Consider the following 21,278-nt stretch of genomic DNA (forward strand, 5'->3'; position numbering starts at 1 on the left):
TTCTATAAAGAATATTTTATTTTGACAGTACCTCTAGTTTATCTGGTACAGTTTTTTGGGGCAAATCATGAATACACATTATCTAAAGTCCACTGATCAGTATAGACTAGGCTGGCTAGACAATAGATAAAAGAAGCCAGTAAATGAACGTAGATACAAAACTTTTACATCAGATATAATGTTTACATGAACAGATGGAACTGAATAAGATGAATGTAAACACAGGTTTAATTAATGCCATTTTTGGTGTTTGTAGTCCTATGGCTTCATGGGGCTGAAATCAGCCACTACCACAGGCAGTAGCCTCTTTTTCTTTGCATCCAGAACCATTCAGCTCTGCCACAAACACATTCTGCAGATCTTAGCGAGAAATGCAAAGTCTTGCGTTACATGGCCAAAATCCGCCGAGTGTGTTCTTCCCTTGGAGCCAAAACAATGGTTTCCGACGTGAACAGAAGAGGAAGGCTACTGCCAGCAGCAGGGGCTGAGAACAGCCCCTTGTGGTCCTAGCCTCAACTTTGCCTCCCACCTAACATCATCTCCTTTACTCTGTCTACCTCTTGTGTATGGAAGCTTATTATTCTAAATTGCAGTGGGGTCGAGGACATTGGATGAATGTGTGTTCAGTGTCCGTAGTAAAATTAAAAACATACAAATACATTTTAAGTTGCATATTAATCTTCCACACATCACACAATTAAAATACCGTGAATATATACAACTGTAAAAATAGCAGTTTCCCTGTTTTAAGGTCCAAACTGATTAATTCAATAGATAAAGACAAGCGAAAGAGGAATGTTTGAGTGGTATTAAACACTGGGAGGTCCATTTATCAAAGGTCGAATTTCGAATTCATGTGACTTTTTTAACTCTAATAAGCTGAAATATACTTAAAATTCGATTGGGAGGTTATTTCTTTAAAATGAAAAAAAAAATTTATATCTTAAACTCAAACTAATATTACTAACCCGAAAACTCGCATCGAGGTTTTTTCTCAAAAAAAGAACTCGAATGTCAGGAAGGCTATTAACATCTTCAAAAGGTTCACTGGACCTCTCCCATTGACTTATACATAAAGTTTGGAGTATTCCCAATTCACCAATTTTTTTTCCCCGAAAATTTGAATTTACAAAACGACCCCTAATAAATCTGCCCCTAAATGCAATAAGTAGCACTTAATTTATATATGTAAACATATGTAAATTTAGTCTGACATAGTAAAAAGTGGAGAGGACTATATATTCAGTGCTGTTCAGAAACCTAAGCAGTTGTGGCTCTTTGTGTAGTCCCTGGTAATACAGAATTGCAAAGAATTCGGACGCTTATGCAAGAAAGCATTACACTGAATTCACCATATTATACTGAATTGTTCTCAGTATTTGGGTATAATACTGAATAAAGACACCCAGAAAGAATAAAATTAATTATGTATATTAATACAAAAAAGGTCAATAACTTTCTACAGTCATTTTTTTGTTTGTACATACTTTATATACAGAAAATGTGGTAAAGGAGAATTAGGCTTGTAGTTTCTCTTTCCTTGAGTCTAGCAGAACAGTTTCTCACTTCAAAATGTTCATTCCCAAATCTAGAGGTATAACAAGCTTACCAGATACGGCCATTTTAATATTTCACTTTGCTTCTCCTTAAAGGGTCACCATTTATGATTCTTGCTACGTTGGACCATTGAAAAACTGCCCTCAACTCTAGTCTTCCTCTAGGACCACAATCTCCACATTGTGCATCCCATCAGGAGTGACACCTAGGACTTTTCCATCTCCCAGTTCCATCACTTTGGATCCACCCTCTGGGTCAGGTGCTGGATCTATCTGTATGATTGTTTGGCCTTCTTCACCCACCTCATCTTGACCAAGTCCTGTATCCATGGCTACTAGCTCTACAGGGCTCATTACTCCAGTTAGTTCGCCTGTTTCTTGCATATCAGTTGTGAGTACTGCCAGCGTATCCCCGGATCCAGCTCTACCCAGTACAGTGGCATAGCGTACTCCACCCAAGGAGAACTGCTGACCAACTGGTGCCAGTGTTAAGGGGGACAATACAGTATAGTGGGGCTGGGAAGAAGGGTTGTTCAGAGAACCAGCAGAAGCTGGACGCTGGAGACGTGGTCTTTTTGGTGGTTTCTGTGTGCTCACAGGCATCAAGACAACATTTTGAAGAAGAGGGGACTTGCTGCCCTCTTGCTTTTTTTGCTCCTCTAGCTGTCGCTCCAGTTCTGGAAAAATAATTCAACTCACTTAAGTCAGTGGCCTAAAGATACAATTTTGCAGAGACTTACCACAATAAAAGACCACATGCATTATCTATAGAAGACAGATGCTATTTGACATACATGACAGTATAACCAGAAAAAAAAGTTAATTTGGAAATAATAACACTGCACTATAAAGAAAAAGTTGAGAACATGTTCTTTCAAAGAGGTTAAAGTGTTTACATTTACGTTTTAGTTAAATTTTATGTTAGCCCAATAAAATAAGAGGGAATGCTCAAACCTTGCAAGCAAAAAATAGTTGTGAGCAGGTGCTCACTAAGGGACCCAAGTGCTTATAAGGGCAAAAGTATATAACAAGAAAATTCCAGTAGGTTACATGAGTTATATTTATATAGCCCAAATGTCATACAGCCTTTAGTGTCAACAAGTGGGGATAGAAAGTGCTGGAGAAAGGTGGGCAAAAGAGAAGATGAAAGCAGGTTGAAGGTATCCGGAGTAGATTATAAAATAAAAGTGTTCATTAGATAGGAAGGTGTCAGGATAAATCTATTATGCATAAAAGGAGAGGGCAGAAATACATCAGATTACAACTTGGTTGGTTAAAGCACTCCTTTAAATCTTCTTTGTTTTAGAAAATAAATGAGTGCCAGTCATTACAACAAAGCCTTGATACTGTACCGCCAATGTCTTTGAGTTATGTTATATTAAGGTATCTACCACAAGACTTAAATTCAAAGATTACCTGCTAATGTATAATGATATTGTTCTTCACTTTGATCAGTTTGATTTTTCTTTTGTTCTAATACTTTTTTCACAGAGTCCAATAATCCAAAGCTTTGAGAAATGTTATTGAGCACAGTGGCATCTGAAAAAGAATAACAGACTGGAACATTGAAAGAACAGTATATATTGTAGGTTCCCAGTTTGGGGTAATAATTATTATTTAACATATGTAAAGCTTGTATTCGGTTCAGTATTATTTAGCAACTATATCTCCAATATTTATTGCATGTATATTGAAGTGAAATATTAACCAGGCTTATGATGATGCTATGTTGTGTTGTGAATGCATAGAAGGTTCATACATTTTTTGGGGGATGGAAACTTGCACTCAGCGTAGTGAATAATGAAGCTGTCAGTTCCTTTTATGGCATTTAAATAACAGATTACTAATCATAGAGTTTGGAATTGCTGTTCATATGGCTTGAGAAAGAGCCATGTGATGTAATGTCATTTATTTAATACACTTGAATGCAGTCCGTGTGATTTTTTTGCTGGTCCCATGCTGTACATACAATATTGATAATGATCCTCAAAAAGCAAGTTTTAAAAGAGTGTGGCGATATTATTAGAATGTTAGTTTTTTTTTCAAATTTTTTAATATTTCACTTTTGATTCTATACATAAGTTAATTCGTATCTGAAGCATTACAAAATTACACTTACCTGACACTTGGAAGGGAATCTGTCCTGCTCGCTGCTGGACACAGCTTAAAAGTTCCTCAATCTCATTATGAATCTTGTCTATTACTTCATCCATTAGCCCCACATCAGAGATACCTTTCCAAAACAGCAATGTCTCCTCTAAAGAGAGACACAGAAAAGGTTTAATAATTTTCTCTTTTAAAATAAATTAAAAGCAGACCTTTTTTTTTTTTTTTTTTTTTTTAAGGGGAAATCAAATGCACTCTCCTTTGTTAAAATAAATCCAACTTGGACAGGGGTCACCAAAAAACACATATAGACAGAAATGTTATCAGAAACATGTGTACACTGTCAATGTACATGTTACAGCAACCCTGTATGGAGGTACTTAAAAGCAATGGGCTCTGGATAAAAAAAAATATTCATTTTGTGAAATACCAGCAAAATCAAGAAACATCCGTGTGTAAGAGCACTAAAAGTAGCAATCCTTTTGAGTTCAGATAATATCTGGCACCATATATTATATGTCATGAGGCTGATTTTTATTAACCCTGTACATGTGTTTACCAGGCCTGCAGTAATGTTTGACTTTTGTCTCAGATTAACTTACTAAAATAAACTGAATAGCACATGATTTTTAATGTGCGTGTGGTAAAGCAGCAAAGCTAGTTTTTAAGATCGCAGTTAGTCAAGCTGTGATTCAGAAAATAAATGACCACTTAGGCTATGAACACACGGGCTGTTGTGAGCCTGCATATTTCTGAAAGCTGAGAGAAGCAGATCGGCTCAGTGCCCCTGCTCCATTGATTTGAATTAGATCCGCCTATGTGCGGTCACACACAGACTTCAGCTTCAGCTCTGATGTGTGTGAGCGCACACAGGCTGATCGGATTCAAATCAATGGGGCTGGGGCACTGAGCAGATCTGCTTCTCTCAGCCTGCAGAAATATGAAATATGCAGGCTGACAACAGCCGCTGACAACAGCCTGTGTGCCCATACCATAAATTCCAAAATAACAACTCTAACACAATGCATGCAGTGGGAAAAATTGATGGGTGATGTGCCTGGCCTGGGGAAAACACTGTAATGCCCACAGAATGGCAGGCGTGTGTGGCAGGGGTGGACCTGGAGATCAGGTTCTCCAGTTGGCACATGTGGGTATATAGAACCAATATGTTCGCAAATATTTTTGATAATATTTTTAATTGTCATTAAATAATGCTTTAAATGGGTAGTTCACCTTGCAAACACTTTTTATTCAGTTCAGTGGTTTCCAGATTATTCTGTGGAATATTAGCAACTACTGAATCAGTTATAACAGCTGCCTTTAATGAAACTCGGGGATTCTGCTCAACAGGTACAAAGAAAAGAAGTGTATCAGTTTACAGAACCAGCAACAACGACATAAAATAGTAAAAGATTAAGGTTTTAAACTTCAATATTAGAAAAACAGTCACAAATAAATAATAGAAAGTAATTGAAAAAAATCTTTATTTCTAGTGAACTGAAAACAAATGAACTGAAAAAGTGTTGGAAGGTGAACAACCCCTTTAAAAGTACTATTACTCTTTTGCCTTGTTATTACCAGATATCTCCTCCCCCTCCTTCTTGGTTCTCTCCTCTCTGTTCATCTGCAAGGTGGCAGTAAGACCTGAGCCCCACTCGATTGCAGTATCCTCCACTGTCTGTTCTGATACAGTTACAGATGAAAGGCTGCCTAAAAAGGAGTAAAAGCATATATACATTTGCATTTTTAATTCCACAGATGTCCATAACATTACTGACTAATTGGTAGAAAAGTATGTGTCAACAAATTTAGAAACAATTTGCTGAAAAGTATAGAACATTAATGGGGGAATGTAATAGGTTTTGAAGTGCAAAAAAAAGCATTCGCTAAGACCATCGCAAACATTAGTGACCAATTTTAGACCTCAACAACTTCCTTACAAAGTTTGAGAACAAATAGCTTTTGCGTAGTGTTTTTAATAATATTTTGCACGTATTTCAAACTTTTATTCTTGACCCATTAAAATTTTTTTTTTCTAGTTGTAATATTGGTGTGCAGGCAACCATCTCAGGGCATTGCACCTGGCCATGTGCTTTCAGAAAGCAGCAGTAAAGAGTGTCAGACGTTTTTCACAAGTAACATGACTGAGGGCACCTGGGAAAACAAACAACATGTATAGCCCCATGTCAGAATTCAAAATTTTGCTTTTGAAAAACAGATTTTAATGCTCTGCTGGAGGAGCACTATTAACAAACATGTTTTCCCATGACAGAATCCCTTTAAACAAGCAACCAAAAAACCCTACACAAACGCAATTAAACTTCCAAATGGGTGGCAACTGCTTCCAAATGTGTCTGGCACTCATGCCCATTGCAAGTATTGCCCCAAATCCAGTGGGACAGGCCCTGAGGCTGTGCTCAAACACAATGCACCTTTAATATGCAGAAATAGTACAGACAACCACTAATATGCATGTAGCTCATGTGATATTACAACTGCAGTGGGGGTTTGTCATTAACTAAATATCAGTGGCATGAATTGGAACAACTAGCACAAGCTTGGCCTAATTCACCAATACCAGTGTCAAACTTCAATAATTCTCTTGAACTGAAGCAAACCCCAAAACCATTGTTCATTAATCTAATGGCAAATCGTCACAGTAAAGCAGAGAAGGTTATAATAGCAATAAAAGGACCGACTTCATATTAAAACCCTGGATTTCAGAATGAGATGTTTGACACGTGAATTAATGATGTGCAGGCTGTGTGCCTGCATGCTCTGCCCCCTTCATGACATCAAAGATGGTGCAGGTCTATAACTATAATTAATGTAATAATGTAAAAGTTGCCCCAGGAAAATCCCTTAAACCAAGCACAACATGTCAAAAATTTGCTTAGCAACCACAGTACATGTTCAAATAATTTCTCCATACCTTCTGTGGTGCTGGGAGTCTGCACTATAGTACCCTGTCCAGGTACAGGGGCACGAGCGCTGTTGATCAGCAGGTCAAACTTAGTGCTGCGACACGTGTTAGTGCAGACTCGGTCATGTTGGTAGAAGTCAATTTGGCCAGTATCCATCATCTTTCTACAAATGAACAGAAACTCTGAGCACAAACTACAGCCTGAACAGAACAAATATATTGATTCTACCACTGACCAAGCAATTTGCCTACCTTAGCATTGTTCCCCCAAGACGAATGGCTCTCTTCCAGTCCTTTAAGGTGGATTTTCCAGCCAAATGAACAAAATGTTTTGGACTGATCAGCTGATCATTAAACTAAAACCAAATGAAGGTAATAACATAAGTATATAAGGGAATAGGGTATCTTGTGGTGTTTTGCAGGTTGAGATATCTAAAAGAAATTGTCACAGGTCTAGTAATCCATAACAACCAATAAAATGTTTTCTTTGAAACACAAACGCAGTAAATGATACCTGCTGTTTGGTATGGGTTACTTTAACAAAAGCATATAGAACAGTTTTGGAGCACTGCAAGCTTTCAGTGTCATGGCAAGGACGCACAATATTTTGGGGTGTGTCCCTTTGCCAGGTGTTATGAGACCCATGGTTTATTCCCAAATGTTTTCTTTGTGACAAACTGTTCTACGTTTATTAGCTACTAGGTTAGTAGTCATCCCATTTCACCCCTCCCCCCCTGATTACTGAACACCAGATATATGTTTTTGAAGACTGTGTGTGCGCATGAGAATCACTGGCAGTTACTAGTTCTAAAAGGAAATGTTGTACCAGTACTTTTTTAGCTGATGAAAACATAATTATGCCTCTTTATAGGACCCTAGTAAGGCCTCATCTGGAGTATGCAGTGCAGTTTTGGACTCCAGTCCTTAAGAGGGATATAAATGAGCTGGAGAGAGTGCAGAGACGTACAACTAAACTGGTTAGAGGTGTGGAAGACTTAAATTATGAGGGTAGACTGTCAAGGTTGGGGTTTGTGGTTTCTCTGGATAAAAGGCGCTTGCGAGGGGACATGATTACACTTTACAAGTACATTATAGACAAATAGCAGGGGACCTTTTTACCCATAAAGTGGATCACCGTACCAGAGGCCACCCCTTCAGACTAGAAGAAAAGAACTTTCATTTGAAGCAACGTAGGGGGTTCTTCACAGTCAGGACAGTGAGGTTGTGGAATGCACTGCCGGGTGATGCTGTGATGGCTGATTCAGTTAATGCCTTTAAGAATGGCTTGGATGATTTTTTGGACAGACAGAATATCAAAGGCTATTGTGATACTACACTCTATAGTTAGAATAGGTATGGGTATATATAATTTGTGTGAAAGTATGGAGGGGAGTGTGAATGAATGCTGGGTTTTCATTTGGAGGGGTTGGACTTGATGGACTTTGTCTTTTTTCAACCCGATTTAACTATGTAACTTTGAAATAATTTATCAAAGTGTACAAATTGTTGTGCACTAGGAAAACCTCTCTCTGGCACTTACCTTAACACATTTAACATTGATTCCTGGACACACAAATTTCTTCCACAGCAAGACAGCCTTGCTTTCCCCGCAGGTTATTGGGTAAGCAATATCAATGTCTTCGCTCAGCTCCACAGTGTCACCATCTGTGCAGAGATTTAATAATGAGGCAATGTCACAAAACAGTTGTGGGAGAAAACAAACTGGTCAGAAACTCACCTATGGTGTCACCCATCTTTAAGGTGTGGGTCTCAAGTGAAACAACAGCTGCATTGGTGTCAGACATATCCTCGTAAATCCTTTATGAATAGAAATAAAATAAGTGTCACAAGATGTAAAAGCAAAAAGGAGAATTTCTAAGCAGGAGTTGATAGCAGGGGGTGTTAACAGTGTGGTAAAAGGAGAAGGTTAATCAAAGCATGTGTCATTAAATAGAACATATGTAGTCTATACTATATTGAGAGTCCCAGCTGCCATACTATTCTTCAAAAAATAATAGAGGGTGTTCTTCTAGCACAATCATACTGCAAGTGTTTCTATTGATTAACGCAATTTTACTAGATCATCATCCATATTCTTTCTTGCTTTAAATATACGAAAGCATTATACCTGTAAAAAAAAATTACTTGGTAACTATTTTGACTAATCAGAAATGTGTGTACAGATAAAGAGAGAAACAAACCACATACGTAAAAATATTGATTTGCCACAAATGTGGATATTTATTTAGTACACGAAAAAAGTGATGGTTATAAAATATTCTCTGGTTTTTGCAAGTGTGACCATATTACTCTTACCTTTGTTTCCAGCTATTTAAAATTTTCATATTTTTCACAAGGGTTTAACTAAAGGCATTTGCATGTTCTTAAGCAGAATATAGTTATCTTAGGACAGACTATATTTTGTCAAGTTTTCATCACAGGAAAATGTTAACATAATACAGGTATGGTACCTATTATCCAGAATGCTCGGGACCTGGGGTTTTCCACATAACGGATCTTTCCGTAATTCATGTAAACATTAAATAAACCTAAAAAGCTGTTTTTTCTTCCAATAAGGATTAATTATATCTTTGTTTGGATCAAGTACAAGGTACTGTTTTATTATAACAGAGAAAAAGGAAATCATTTTAAAATATATGGATTATTTAATTATAATGGCGTCTATGGGTGACGTCATTCTGTAATTGGGAGCTTTCTGGATAATGGGTTTCTGGATAACGGATCCCATACCTGTACAACAGAAAATTTCACTCAAAAATATTTTTTTTTTAATTATTTTTTACTTTGTAACAATATGATGAGGTCACAGTTCAGAAACCAGATCTTAATTATATATCAGCCACCGGGGCTCATTTATTAGGCAAATTTGCACTTGGGCAATATCCCATGCCAACTACAGTTACTGCTTTTCATTGTTCTACCTACACCTGGCTGAAAAAAAGCTAATTACTGGTTGGTTGCTACGGGTTACTGTCCAGATGCCGATTTCCCAGTGTTATTAAACAAGCTCTGTCTTAAAAGTCTTTTTGAAAAATCTAGGCAGTTTAACTTCTTTTCCATGAGTGTTCAATTTTCTACTGAACAATGTTGTTTACCTTCAAATAGCTCCCTTTCACTTCAGGAGTTTTAAGTCCATAATTACAAAACTATGATTAATTGGATTACATTTGCTTTTCTCCAGTCCACTGGCACCATACCAGACATGCTCAAAGTTCTCCATGAACTTATTTAACCAGGTGTTTCTATTGATTAAATAGTTTGTCTTTTAGTTTTTTTCCCATCCAAAGAAAATGCGTTTCTGACAGCATTGTGTCATATAACTAAACACACAGCAGTTACTAATCTCTCCATTTTTAATATCCAGGCAAAATGTATTTGCTTTCATAGAGTTCCCTCTGATCCACTCCCCACCAACAAGTTTTTAGGGGATTACCCAGTTTGGAGAGTAAATACCTAACAAAGCACTTGGTAGAAAGATAGCTCACTTATCTGGCAAATGTAAAGGGGGGTTAAAATGAGATACAGGTTTGGGACCTGTTATCCAGAATGCTCAGGACCTAGGCCTTTCCAGATTGCCTTAATTTGGATCTTCAAACCTTAAGTCTATTAAAAAACCATGTAAACATGAAATAAACCCAATAGCCTGGTTTTGCTTCCAATAAGGATTAATTGTATCTCAGTTTTTGAATCAAGTACAAGCTACTGTTTTATTATTACTGAAAAAAAGGAAATCATTTTTAAAAAATTTAGATTATTAGGATAAAATGGCATCTACGGGAGACAGCCTTTCCGTAATTCAGAGCTTTCTGGATAACGGGTTTCCGGATAACAATCCCATACCAGCAGTAAACAAGAGATACATAAATTACACTTACCCATGAGGTATGGGCTGCAACTGAAGGATGACCTGTGTCTTGGTATCCTCTGGATCTTCCCCCTCAGTGCACTCACTGGGAATCACAACCACGTCTCCCATGGGGACTGTCACCTCAGCATTGGCCATGTTGAGCAGTTTTACCCTGCAACCTAATTCATACAGAAGGAAGAGGCAGTTATATTGCATGGCCTATTGTATATAAGGATCAGAACACACATGAATAGTGCTTTGAGCTGCATTTTAACACCATATACAACAGAATGGTTGTGATTGTGGTGTGGGTGGAAACTTGGATCATTTTTGTAATTATGTTTTTAAAGCTGGAACGTTTAACCTAAGTATTAAAATGATTTAACTACTGTGCCAGGTGCAATAAAAAAAAAAACTGTGTTCTTGTCTTTGCTGATTCTTGTTAATCCACCACACCTCTGTACCTGTAGAATTTTGTGCCTTGGAAATTTGAACATATTTAGAAATTACCATGGTAAGTCCTGCATGGCTTTCCCTTGATTCCTAACACCCCAAAAAAATGCAGGTAAGTTAACAGTTGGAGGTTTTGTTCGTCACCTGGCTGGTATTCACAACCAAGCTAGTAAAAAAATGCTTAATGCATTATTGACAGGAATGAAAGAAAGAAAGATAGGAAGGCAACCCTCTCTGCTCAAGTGACAACCCCATATGTGAGCCAGATGAATATAAGAGGAGGCTCTAGTTGGGTAATGTAAAAAAAAAAAGGTGAAACATTTGCAACAAAGGCTACTCACTCCAGTAAGGGAACCAGTGTTTAACAGGATCCTTACATTGCCACAGAAGCTTCTTATTGCAGCTGCACCCCTAGCAGTTCCCCTAGTGGTTCCTCACTGATCTGCAGACTTATTGTAACCTTTTCATCTTTAAAGGACCAGTAACATCAAAAAAAATTTTTTTTAAAAAAATTTGTTAGTATACAACGAAAAATAAACACCAAGACAAATTTAACTTTAAAATAGCAAAGCCTTTATTAAGAAATAACTTACCGAAACTCTACTTCCGGTCCTCTTCAAAACAGGCAACACAGCGACCATCCATGCTGCAGTGTTTGATTTCTCCTCCCTGGCTACTGACAGCATGTGAAGGAGGCTGTCGGGGCTGCCGCTGGACATACTGCTGCTGTCTGGCCTCTCTATCTGGGCACGGTGCTGAGTGCAGGAGACATAGCCTGCGGAGGAGCCGAACCCCTCTTTGCTTTCCCTTACAGCCGCACTAACAGCCGACCCTTCAGTCCTCGGAAACTACAGAGCCGAATGAAGAAGTCACCCGATTCCTCTGTATGATGGTACCGCTAATTATTTCAGCAAGCTCGTGCAGCTTAGCAGGTATAGGGTAGCGCAAACTTTCCTAAACGTACACGCTTTACCAAGCGATCGCTTGCGTGTGCGAGTATGCGGCGAGTATTGGAGTTGGCTGCTGCTTGCCTGAGTTGTACTAAGAAAGCTGCTGCCACTGTACTGAGCGTGCTGACAGGTATCACGCCGGTGTCGGTACATGTGTCAGATCTTTATGCTTCAGCATAAAAAGAGCAGTCCACGGCAGTCACACTTATACTACACTCTACTTTGGGTTATGGTATTTGTAGGATAGTCGGACGATCATTTCATTTTTTTAATTCGGTGATCGGTTTGCTGGAAGGGAGCTGCACAAGCTTGCTGAAATTATTAGCAGGTACCAGCGATACAGAGGAATCGGGTGACTTCTTCATCCGGCTCTGTAGTTTCCGAGGACTGAGGGGTCGGCTCTTAGTGCGGCTGTAAGGGAAAGCAAAGAGGGGTTCGGCTTCAGGATATCTTCTCCTCTGCAGGCTATGTCTCCTGCACTCAGCGCTGTGCCCAGATAGAGATGCCAGATAGCAGCAGCATGTCCAGCGGCAGCCCCCACAGCCTCCTTCACATGCTGTCAGTAGCCAGGGAGGAGAAATCAAACACTGCAGCATGGATGGTCGCCGTGTCGCCTGTTTTGAAGAGGACTGGAAGTAGAGTTTCGGTAAGTTATTTCTTAATAAAGGCTTTGCTGTTTTAAAGTTTAATTTGTCTTGATGTTTATTTTTCGTTGTATACTAACTAATTTTTTTTTAAAAAAAATGTGATGTTACTGGTCCTTTAATTACATTCCCAATTCGCATGGTAAGCCCAATTTGAGAAGGGACTGTGGGATGTGAATCATACACAATCTCTTTTATCTCTATAAAATAACAAAAATTAAAGAAAGATGGTAAAGCAACCCTCTCTGCTCAAAAAAAAAAAAAAACCCATATGTGAGCCAGGTAAATATAAAAGGAGGCTCTGGGGTAATATAATAAAAGGTGCAATGTTTGCAACAAAGGCTACTCACTCCAGTAAGGGAACCAAGAATCCTTACATTGCCACAGAAGCTTCTCATTGCAGCTGCAGCCCTAGTAGTTCCCTGACTGACCTGCAGACTTATTGTAACCTTTTCATCTTTAATTAGATTACCATTTCTCATGGTGTAAGCCCAACTTGGGAAGGGACTGATGGGATGTAAGGGTAGGACTACATGGACGTTTTCAGCGCGATCCGACACGCTGCAACAAAAATAGGTAAGAGATAGAAATGTCAGATGAAGTTGCAGCTTTGCAGCTTGATAAAGGGCCATTGTTTGGCTTGAAACGTTGTAACTGTCCTGATCATTAAGCCTAAGAAAAGCAAAATTAAGGCTTTTTAAACAAATATTCCTGTTGGTGCTGTCTGCTACAGTGTGTGTGTGGAAGTCGCAGCTTTGATTCGATGCGACACAGCTGTTGGATGCAGACGCAGCGGTCATATCGCGTCGGATCAACGCTGCAACTTCATCTGAAATTTCTTACCTATTTCTGTTGCAGGCGTTTTCTCGCAGTGCGTCGGATCGTGCAGAAAACGTCCATGTAGTCCTACCAAAAATTATACACAATCTTTTATCTCTATAAAATAACAATAGCGCCCACCATCAAGAAAGCACAGTTCACATACTTCTACCTACTACTAGAGTTTTATTCCATTCTCACACAGGCACAAAAAAAGCAAAGGGACAAATAACTTGGCACAAAACAGTGACAACTGTGTAGATTTTTTTTTACGCTCACAAAAAACGCCTATCCCTTACTTTCAAAATAGGATTATTTGTTGTACATATCTTTGTAAACTCATAGACAACGCGTTTACGTTCGCTGCCCAAACTTTACAGAAAATATAGGCAAAGATGATGCAGGCGCTTAACGCGCACGCGCACATTCTCACAGTCCCAACACTTCCGTATGCTTCAGGCGGGGCGCGTGCGCAAAGAGAATTTAATTTGGTCCTCAACCACCTGCGCTCCTTGTGTTGAGAGACTACAACACCCAATATCCTCCGCTGAGTAGGTTGTAGGAAATGGTAGCGTTGAGCAGGTGAAGAGCAATCGCTTGATTAGTCATTTACACAAAGAAATGACGGACATTGAAAGATAAAGTTGCCGAAAATAGCCCGACAATTGTCAACAGAGTTACAGACTCGTAGTTCAGCGGGGTATCAGCAATACACAACAAAACGCGCAGAAAGTAACAGTAAAGCTACCATACCATAATCTAACACGGCTCCGGGGGGGATACAGGGCCTCTGTCCTTCACAGCGCATGCGCTAGCTGGCGGTAAACTCCACCCCTTTCCTGCTTTCAGGGCGCGCAGCTCCGGCATCTCTTCCGGTCAATACGCTGCCGCCATGTCCGCCAGTAGTCTTTTGGAGCCGGTAACGAGAGTTTTTTTTTCTTCTTCCTTTCTTATTCGTTGTTATCCCGTTTCGTGTTTTGTATTTTGTTCTCTTTGCGTTAGTTAATTTAGCTCCGTGGTTTTCCTTTGCCTTTTCTTATGCGCGTCATCTGTTCCCGGTGTGTCGCCTTTATGTCTCCTTCTTTTCGCGTTTCTTCGTCCCTCCTATTTTGTCTCCTCTTGTTCCTTCTACTACTTTCTTTTCATCTACCTCGTCCTCGTGACTACCTTCCATATTCTTCCCTCTCTCATATTCCTTTCGTTCCTCTCTCTTCCTGGAAACCTGAAGAACGATCTCGTTTCTTGTATCTGCGTTTCTGACATGTCCCCCCGCCCACTGTCCTGTTTTGTTATCCTTTTAAGTCCATTTCATATTATTTTCAACCCATCTCATTTCAAAGGGGCATCCTCATTCTTTTAAATGATCTGAAGATTGGTTGGTCACGCCTCCTCGTATGTAAAACTAGGGCAAATTAGTTTTTTTTAATTTTTTTTTTAGGAAGTTGTCCATTGAGCCTTTCCAGTAATCGGGTACATGGAGCAGGAATTCATTACAGTAGACATGCAGGCAAGGAAGCATCCAGGGCAAGAGTATTCGATATGCTGGTTGTTAGTGGAGTAGACATTTCACAACTAGAGTGGGGTATTGTTTCTCTAGTTACAAGGTAGTACTGCTTGGTACACTAGTAATATTTGCGCACTGCTGTTCCTGTTGACATTAGTTTCTTACATAGATGACTGTTGACTTAAAGTAATGTGTTGTATCTACCGCTCTCCCGCAATTCCCTTTTCCCTGCAATGGTGGTGCTGTCCCAGGTCTGGACTGAGAATCAAAACAGGCCCTGTCATTTCAAGAACACAGAGGCCCAAACAGCTCACATAGAGGCCCAATAAATAGTGACTATCTATGGCAACTTACAGCTGCCCCTCAGGCATTTGCCAGAACGCACAGATTGCCAGTCCGGGCCTGTGCTGGTCCTCCGTCGACCCGGCCAGGTCCCGTTAAAACAGTAGTGAATTCACGGATCCGCACACATTCACGATTATCTGCAGTCGGGGACGTGACCCCTCTTTTTATTGTTATACCACCAGCACAATCTTGGTGGAGGTATAAAAATTAAAAGAGGGGCCACGTCCCTGACTGCAGATAACAGGGTGTGTGCGGATCTGTGAATTCACTACTGTTGCTGACTTAAAGTGCCATTCCTATGTTGGCTGAAGCTAGCTGTACACGTTCCAAATTATCGTGCATGTATGGGTTATTTATTGTATGGGCCAGTGATCCCCAACCTGTAGCTTGTGAACAACATGTTGCTCCCCACCCCTTTGGATGTTGCTCACAGTGGCCTCAAAGCAGGTGTTTATATTTCAATTCCTAGCTTAGAGGCAAGTTTTGATTGCATAAAAACCAGGTACACTGACAAACAGAGCCTCCTGTAGCTGCCAAATTGCCAATCACAGCCCTTTTTTGGCACCTTCCAGGAACATTTTTCATGTTTGTGTTGCTCCCCAACTCTTTTTACAATTGAATGTGGCTCACTGTGAAAAAGGTTGGGGACCCCTGGTTTAGGCTATAGGCACACAGTCCTAAAGCTGGCCATAGATGCAAAGATCCGATCGTACGAATCGTGGATTCGTACGATTTTCGGACCATGTGTGGAGAGTCCCGACATTTTTCGTCCGTCGGAGATCGGTCGTTTGGTCGATCGGACAGGTTAGAAAATTTCTGTCGCCTGCCGATAATATCTCTGCGTGTATTGCCGATCGTACGATTTTCAGTGGGAGACTGTCACTAGTGTTGTCAGACATAAGTATCGTACGATTGCTGTCAGGGGCAGAACATTGGGTGATCTGTTCTTATTTGATCGGAATGGTAAAGACTTTGATCTGAATGGTTAGTGGAGGGTCGGGAGAGGGGAAAGTCCGATCGTACGTTGATTCGTACGATCGGATCTTTGCGTCTATGGCCATCTTAAGGCTCAGGCTGTTGTCAGACTGCGTATTTATACATGTTGAGAGAAGCAGATCTGCTCCATGCCCCTGCTCCAATGATTTGAATCTGATCAGCCTGTGTCCGCTCACACAGACCTGAACAAGGAGAATACTAGAAAGGCAAGACATGCAATTTATTGCCCCTTGAACAGTAGATTTTGATTCCCTATACATAGTGATTACACTAAACTTAAAGCCAATACTTTTCTTCACTAATGCTGCACTGCAATGATGAGAAACATCCCAGCAGTCCTTTGTGGCTGTCTGGACCAAGCACATGTGTAGTACTAAAAAAATTGTTGACCTATACTATACTGTACAACATGGTCATCCAAGACCACAATCAGGTACCTTTTATAAGATGCTGGTGCACCTCCCCCCCCCCCCCAGGAAGAAATCTACAATGGCCCAGTTTAAAGAGGAGCACTGGCCCTGAGTCTGAGGTTAACGACTGTAGTGACTTGTGGCATGCCTAATGCAATCCCCAACCAGTAATTATCAACGATGATGCAGGATGCAAAAATAAGTTATATAAGCACTGCCAAATGTATAGTGAGGCAGTAAACAAAAAATTAAATAAATAAATGACAAAAAGAGAAGAACTCACAATTCACCCCAGTCTTGTTACTCACACAATTTAAGTATGATATTCGTTCCCTAGATGCTTTTGACACATTGGTTACGGTTCAGTTTTTTAAATGCTTCAAGTTGTTGCTGATCCATGTTTTCCACCTGGCAGTGAGAAGTAGTAAAATGATCTAATATTTTCCAGTAGTTCTGTATCCAGAGGAACAGGTATTGGCACTGACAGCTCTATAATTAGGTCCTGTTCAATTCATAGCATTGATCCCTAGTCCTCTTGGTAGAGGCCCATATTTATTCTAACTGCTTTTGGACCCTTGTAGTTGTTTGGGTATGAGGCAACGTAAACCCCTACTAACAGGTGGTGCAATTTGTCAAGTTCAAGCATGTACAAATCAGACAACAGTGGAATCTACAACAGTAGCGATTTTGAATGGAGTGCTTCAATGTTTTAAAAAAAAAATGTTGACAATACAATAAATTATTTGATTTGAGTGCAGTCAGTATAATTACTATCATGCACATTATAATTATGGCTTAATTCCCTTTCATCGTTCGCTAAACTCGACAAATTGCAACAGTTTGGCTACTGCAGGCCCCTTTGGCCTCTGGTATATGTGAACTTTGATTTTATAACTGTGTCTTTTTAAAAGAATTAAAGTTAATATCACTGGGTTGTGCCAAATATTAGGCACCCAACAGTTATTATAATTGTTTGCCTGATGCTCTGGGTATTTCTGTTAGCAGAAAACTGCACTGGAGTCGTACTCCTGTAGAAGATGATCCACAACGATCTCCTCTTATGTCTTCTTTCCTCTGGGCATGGGCATGTTCGATTTCACTTTACTGTGCATGCCCAGATCGAAGAGAAGGCAGAAGAAGGTGATGTGGACTTCTGCATCATTACCCCTGGCCAGAGCAGTGTTTAGTGAACGGGAGCAGGTATCAGGTATGTGACTTATCACTGAGAGGTGCAAAACATTTTGTTAAAAAAATAAATAAAAAAAAGTGTTATTTCCTCCAGCTCCAGCTATGGGTTAACTGACCATGATTTAGATGTTTGTTACTTTTTTTTTTTTTTACAAAAGAATATATAGCTTTGTCAGTTCTATTTGTCTTCTTGAACCTTCTGTCTTGTCTCAGTGGATGGCTGTTTTTTGTTAATTCTCTTTCTGTGTCTGTTTTTGCAGAGACCTAAAGGACAAGGAAATAAAGGTAAACACTTGGTTTGAGCAAATAAGAAAAAGCACTGTGAATGCAGTAAGAGAGACGGGAATAGGCAATGGCACATGGGGATCATTTAAATACAATCTTGACGATCAGAGCCTCCAATACAGTGGGCATTATTTTCAGCTGGAATGCTGTGGTAATAAAGGTTAGGTGAAAAGTGGGGCACAGTCAAGAAAAAAAGATGCCAGAAATTAGAATTTTGGAGGCGGCGGCTAGAACAGTTTAATTTTCTTTATCCACTCTTAAACATGCAGGTAATTTTTTCCTGCTTCTCAACGTAGAGAAAAGATGCGAGAATGTGAAAGTACGGGATGCTTATGCAAATGCTTGGGACCTGGGGTTTTCTGGATAAGGGATCTTTGTCATTTGAATCACCATACTTTTACTCAGCTAAAAAAAAATCCTGTAAACATGAAATTAACACAATAGGATAGTGTTACCTCCAAGGAGGATTAATTATATCTTAGATGGGATCACATACAAGGTTCTGTTTTATTATTACAGAGAAAAAGGAAATAATTTAACATTTTAATTATTTTATTAAAATGGGGTCTATGGTAGGTGGCCTTTCCATAATTCAGGGCTTTCTGGATAACCTATCCTAAACTTGTATTAAAAAGCATAAAGATTATACAACGGGGGATGATGGTAATGCAATATTTATAAAGGCAAAAAATATTTCTCTTTTTAGTGCAAAATGGATCTCTACACCAAAAAGATGGCTTGAATGATGATGAATTTGAGCCATATTTGCATACGCAAGAGCGGCAGGTGAGTTAGATCTAAATTAGTTTTTAATCCTACCTCATATTTTGTTGCTTTAATCAAAATATCTATCCCTCTGTCGTCTCCTCATTATGCTTCACATTGACACCACCTATTAAATCTTTTTTTCTTCATCTTCCTTTTATTGCAGTAATCCATTAGTGTTAGTATTTCTAACAGACAGGCCAAGAAGTGACAGGTAGGCTAAACAGCCAAGTTTAGGAACTTTAACAATTACTTGCAAAAATTGATCGTGACCTATAGGTAACTTTTAGTATACATGAAAATTTTGAGGAGTGTTTTATACAACTATCATAACAGTTGCTAATCACTTAATTTCTTGAATTTAACAGTTATTTTTCTCTCTTTCTTAGAACAATGCTTACACAGCTCTGTCAGACTCATACTTGCCAAGTTATTACAGTCCATCTATCAGTTTCTCATACTCCCTGGGGGAGGGAGCTTGGTCTACTGGAGGTGACCCTCCACCTACTATGCCGTACCTAACTTCCTATGGTCAGCTGAGCAACGGAGAACCGCATTTTTTACCAGATGCTGTGTTTGGACCGTTGGGCAGTGCCCCGTTTCTAGGACAGCCTGGGTTCAACTTCTTTCCAAGTGGTGTAGACTTCTCAGCTTGGGGCAATGGAGGCAACTCCCCAGGAGCCTCTGCTCCTAGTTCTGGATATGGGGGAAGCTATGCATATGCCCCTAGCACTTTAGGGGGAGCTGTATTGGAGGGGCAAGCAAGCTTTGGTGGGGGAAAGGCAGTGGGAAGTCTAGAACAGGGAATGGGGGCACTGAAACTGAGTGGAGAAGGGGGTGGTCTGAAGGCAGCTGTGGGTAGCCTGCCACCTGCAGCTGTGGCACCACCCAAACAGACATCTTGGGCGGACATTGCAAGCAAACCCGCTAAGCAAAGCCTTTCTAAAATTCTTCCTCCTCCTCCACCCTCCAAACACAACATGGAAATTGGAACTTGGGACAACAAAGTTTCGTCAGTCAGCGCTTGCCAGACATTATCTCCACCGATGCTTCAGCAGACTATACCCAATGCTGCCACTGCTCCCCATGCCCCTACACGTTGGTCTGCCCATCGTAACAGAATCTCAGAGCAGACTCAGCTTGCACCTTCAACTGCTGAGCCTCACCCTGTCCTGGAGAAATTGCGTTCAGTCAACAACTACAATCCCAAGGACTTTGATTTCAGCCTTAAACTTGGTCGTGTGTTTATTGTAAAGAGCTATTCAGAGGATGACATTCACCGCTCCATCAAGTACAATATTTGGTGTTCCACAGAACATGGCAACAAGCGTCTTGATGCAGCTTATCGCTCTCTTAATGGGAAGGGTCCACTTTACCTGCTTTTTAGTGTTAATGGTAGTGGCCACTTCTGTGGAGTAGCAGAAATGCGCTCAGCAGTAGACTATAATACTTGTGCGGGAGTGTGGTCACAGGACAAATGGAAGGGCCGCTTTGATGTGCGCTGGCTGTTTGTCAAGGATGTACCTAATGGACAGCTACGTCACATTCGTCTAGAGAATAATGACAACAAGCCAGTCACCAACTCTCGGGACACACAGGAGGTCCCATTGGAAAAAGCACGTCAGGTGCTTCGAATCATCGCCAGCTACAAGCACACAACCTCCATCTTTGATGACTTCTCTCATTATGAGAAAAGACAAGAGGAAGAGGATAGTGTCAAAAAGGTAAAGGCCTACAATAAATCTAGTGAACTTTGTTCCTGTAAGTCAGATTTTGGTGGACAGCTAACTGAAAGACAGTTGGCTCTACTTCATTGTATTGGTAAAGAAAGCTAATGATGTAAAAGAGATGTCCGTTAAACTCTTCATAAAGGAGTCATTCAAAGTCAGTATGCTGAGAGGGTAATATTTATGATTAAAGTTGGCCTTTCATGGGCACATTTAAGCTACCGGTTCAGCCCTTCCAGACCGAGTTGGCAGCTTATCTGCCCATGTATGGCAATTGCCAAATTACCTTCTTAACTATCTGACCTGTTGGGAAATCCCATCAGGTGATTTCTACATTGGCGTGTTCATGCGGGTCTTGCACAGCAGGCCTGCACATGCTGTTATTCGATTGAAAAAGAAAAACTAAACTACCTTTATAAGAACACATTAAAAAAAAAAATATTGTACACTATGGAATAGTTATTTGTTTTACAAATTGTCAAATTGAATTAATCATTTGGATATTTTATCCTGACAAAACAATGTTGTTTATCCTTTTTTGCATATATTGAAAGATTTGGGAGCTACAACACTCTCTTCAGAAGGAAAATTATTATTGCAATGCCAGTTCAGTTAGTGGCCAAATAACAGGATTCTGGAATCAAAAGCAGAAACAAGTAACCAAGCCTGTGGTCTTGTATTTTGCACAGTAGCAAAAAAGCCACTTCAGAACTCTTAATTCCTCTTCCTGCTGAGTATT

At 39.9% G+C, this 21,278-nt stretch overlaps 2 protein-coding genes across 4 annotated transcripts in view; one reads left to right on the top strand and one right to left on the bottom strand.

The window, feature by feature from the left end:
* gmeb1.L (glucocorticoid modulatory element binding protein 1 L homeolog) lies at positions 1-14,210 on the bottom strand. Of its 3 annotated transcripts, XM_018246417.2 has the most exons (11): positions 14,073-14,209; positions 13,344-13,406; positions 10,482-10,632; positions 8,324-8,403; positions 8,126-8,250; positions 6,838-6,941; positions 6,595-6,749; positions 5,241-5,372; positions 3,676-3,813; positions 2,973-3,095; positions 1-2,233 (listed from the first exon to the last, which is right to left on the bottom strand). In XM_018246417.2, exons 1-11 carry the CDS (start codon positions 14,125-14,127, stop codon positions 1,707-1,709), a joined length of 1,653 nt encoding a protein of 550 aa, XP_018101906.1. In that variant the 5' UTR covers positions 14,128-14,209; the 3' UTR covers positions 1-1,706. The 3 variants fall into 3 exon arrangements, with proteins under 3 accessions (XP_018101906.1, XP_018101907.1, XP_018101908.1); XM_018246418.2 differs by lacking the exon at positions 13,344-13,406 and having other exon boundaries at positions 14,073-14,210; XM_018246419.2 differs by lacking the exons at positions 13,344-13,406; positions 14,073-14,209 and adding an exon at positions 13,619-13,780.
* The window catches only part of ythdf2.L (YTH N(6)-methyladenosine RNA binding protein 2 L homeolog), a gene marked incomplete at its 5' end in the record, with an annotated part of 13,536 nt that continues 6,417 nt past the window's right edge, over positions 14,160-21,278 (top strand). Inside the window, 4 exon segments of the mRNA NM_001093651.1 lie at positions 14,160-14,238; positions 18,023-18,047; positions 18,754-18,833; positions 19,202-20,536. Coding sequence (NP_001087120.1) covers positions 14,212-14,238; positions 18,023-18,047; positions 18,754-18,833; positions 19,202-20,536 — 1,467 coding nt within the window.

Source organism: Xenopus laevis, chromosome 2L (assembly GCF_017654675.1).
Source record: "Xenopus laevis strain J_2021 chromosome 2L, Xenopus_laevis_v10.1, whole genome shotgun sequence".
Classification (NCBI taxonomy): Eukaryota; Metazoa; Chordata; class Amphibia; order Anura; family Pipidae; genus Xenopus; species Xenopus laevis.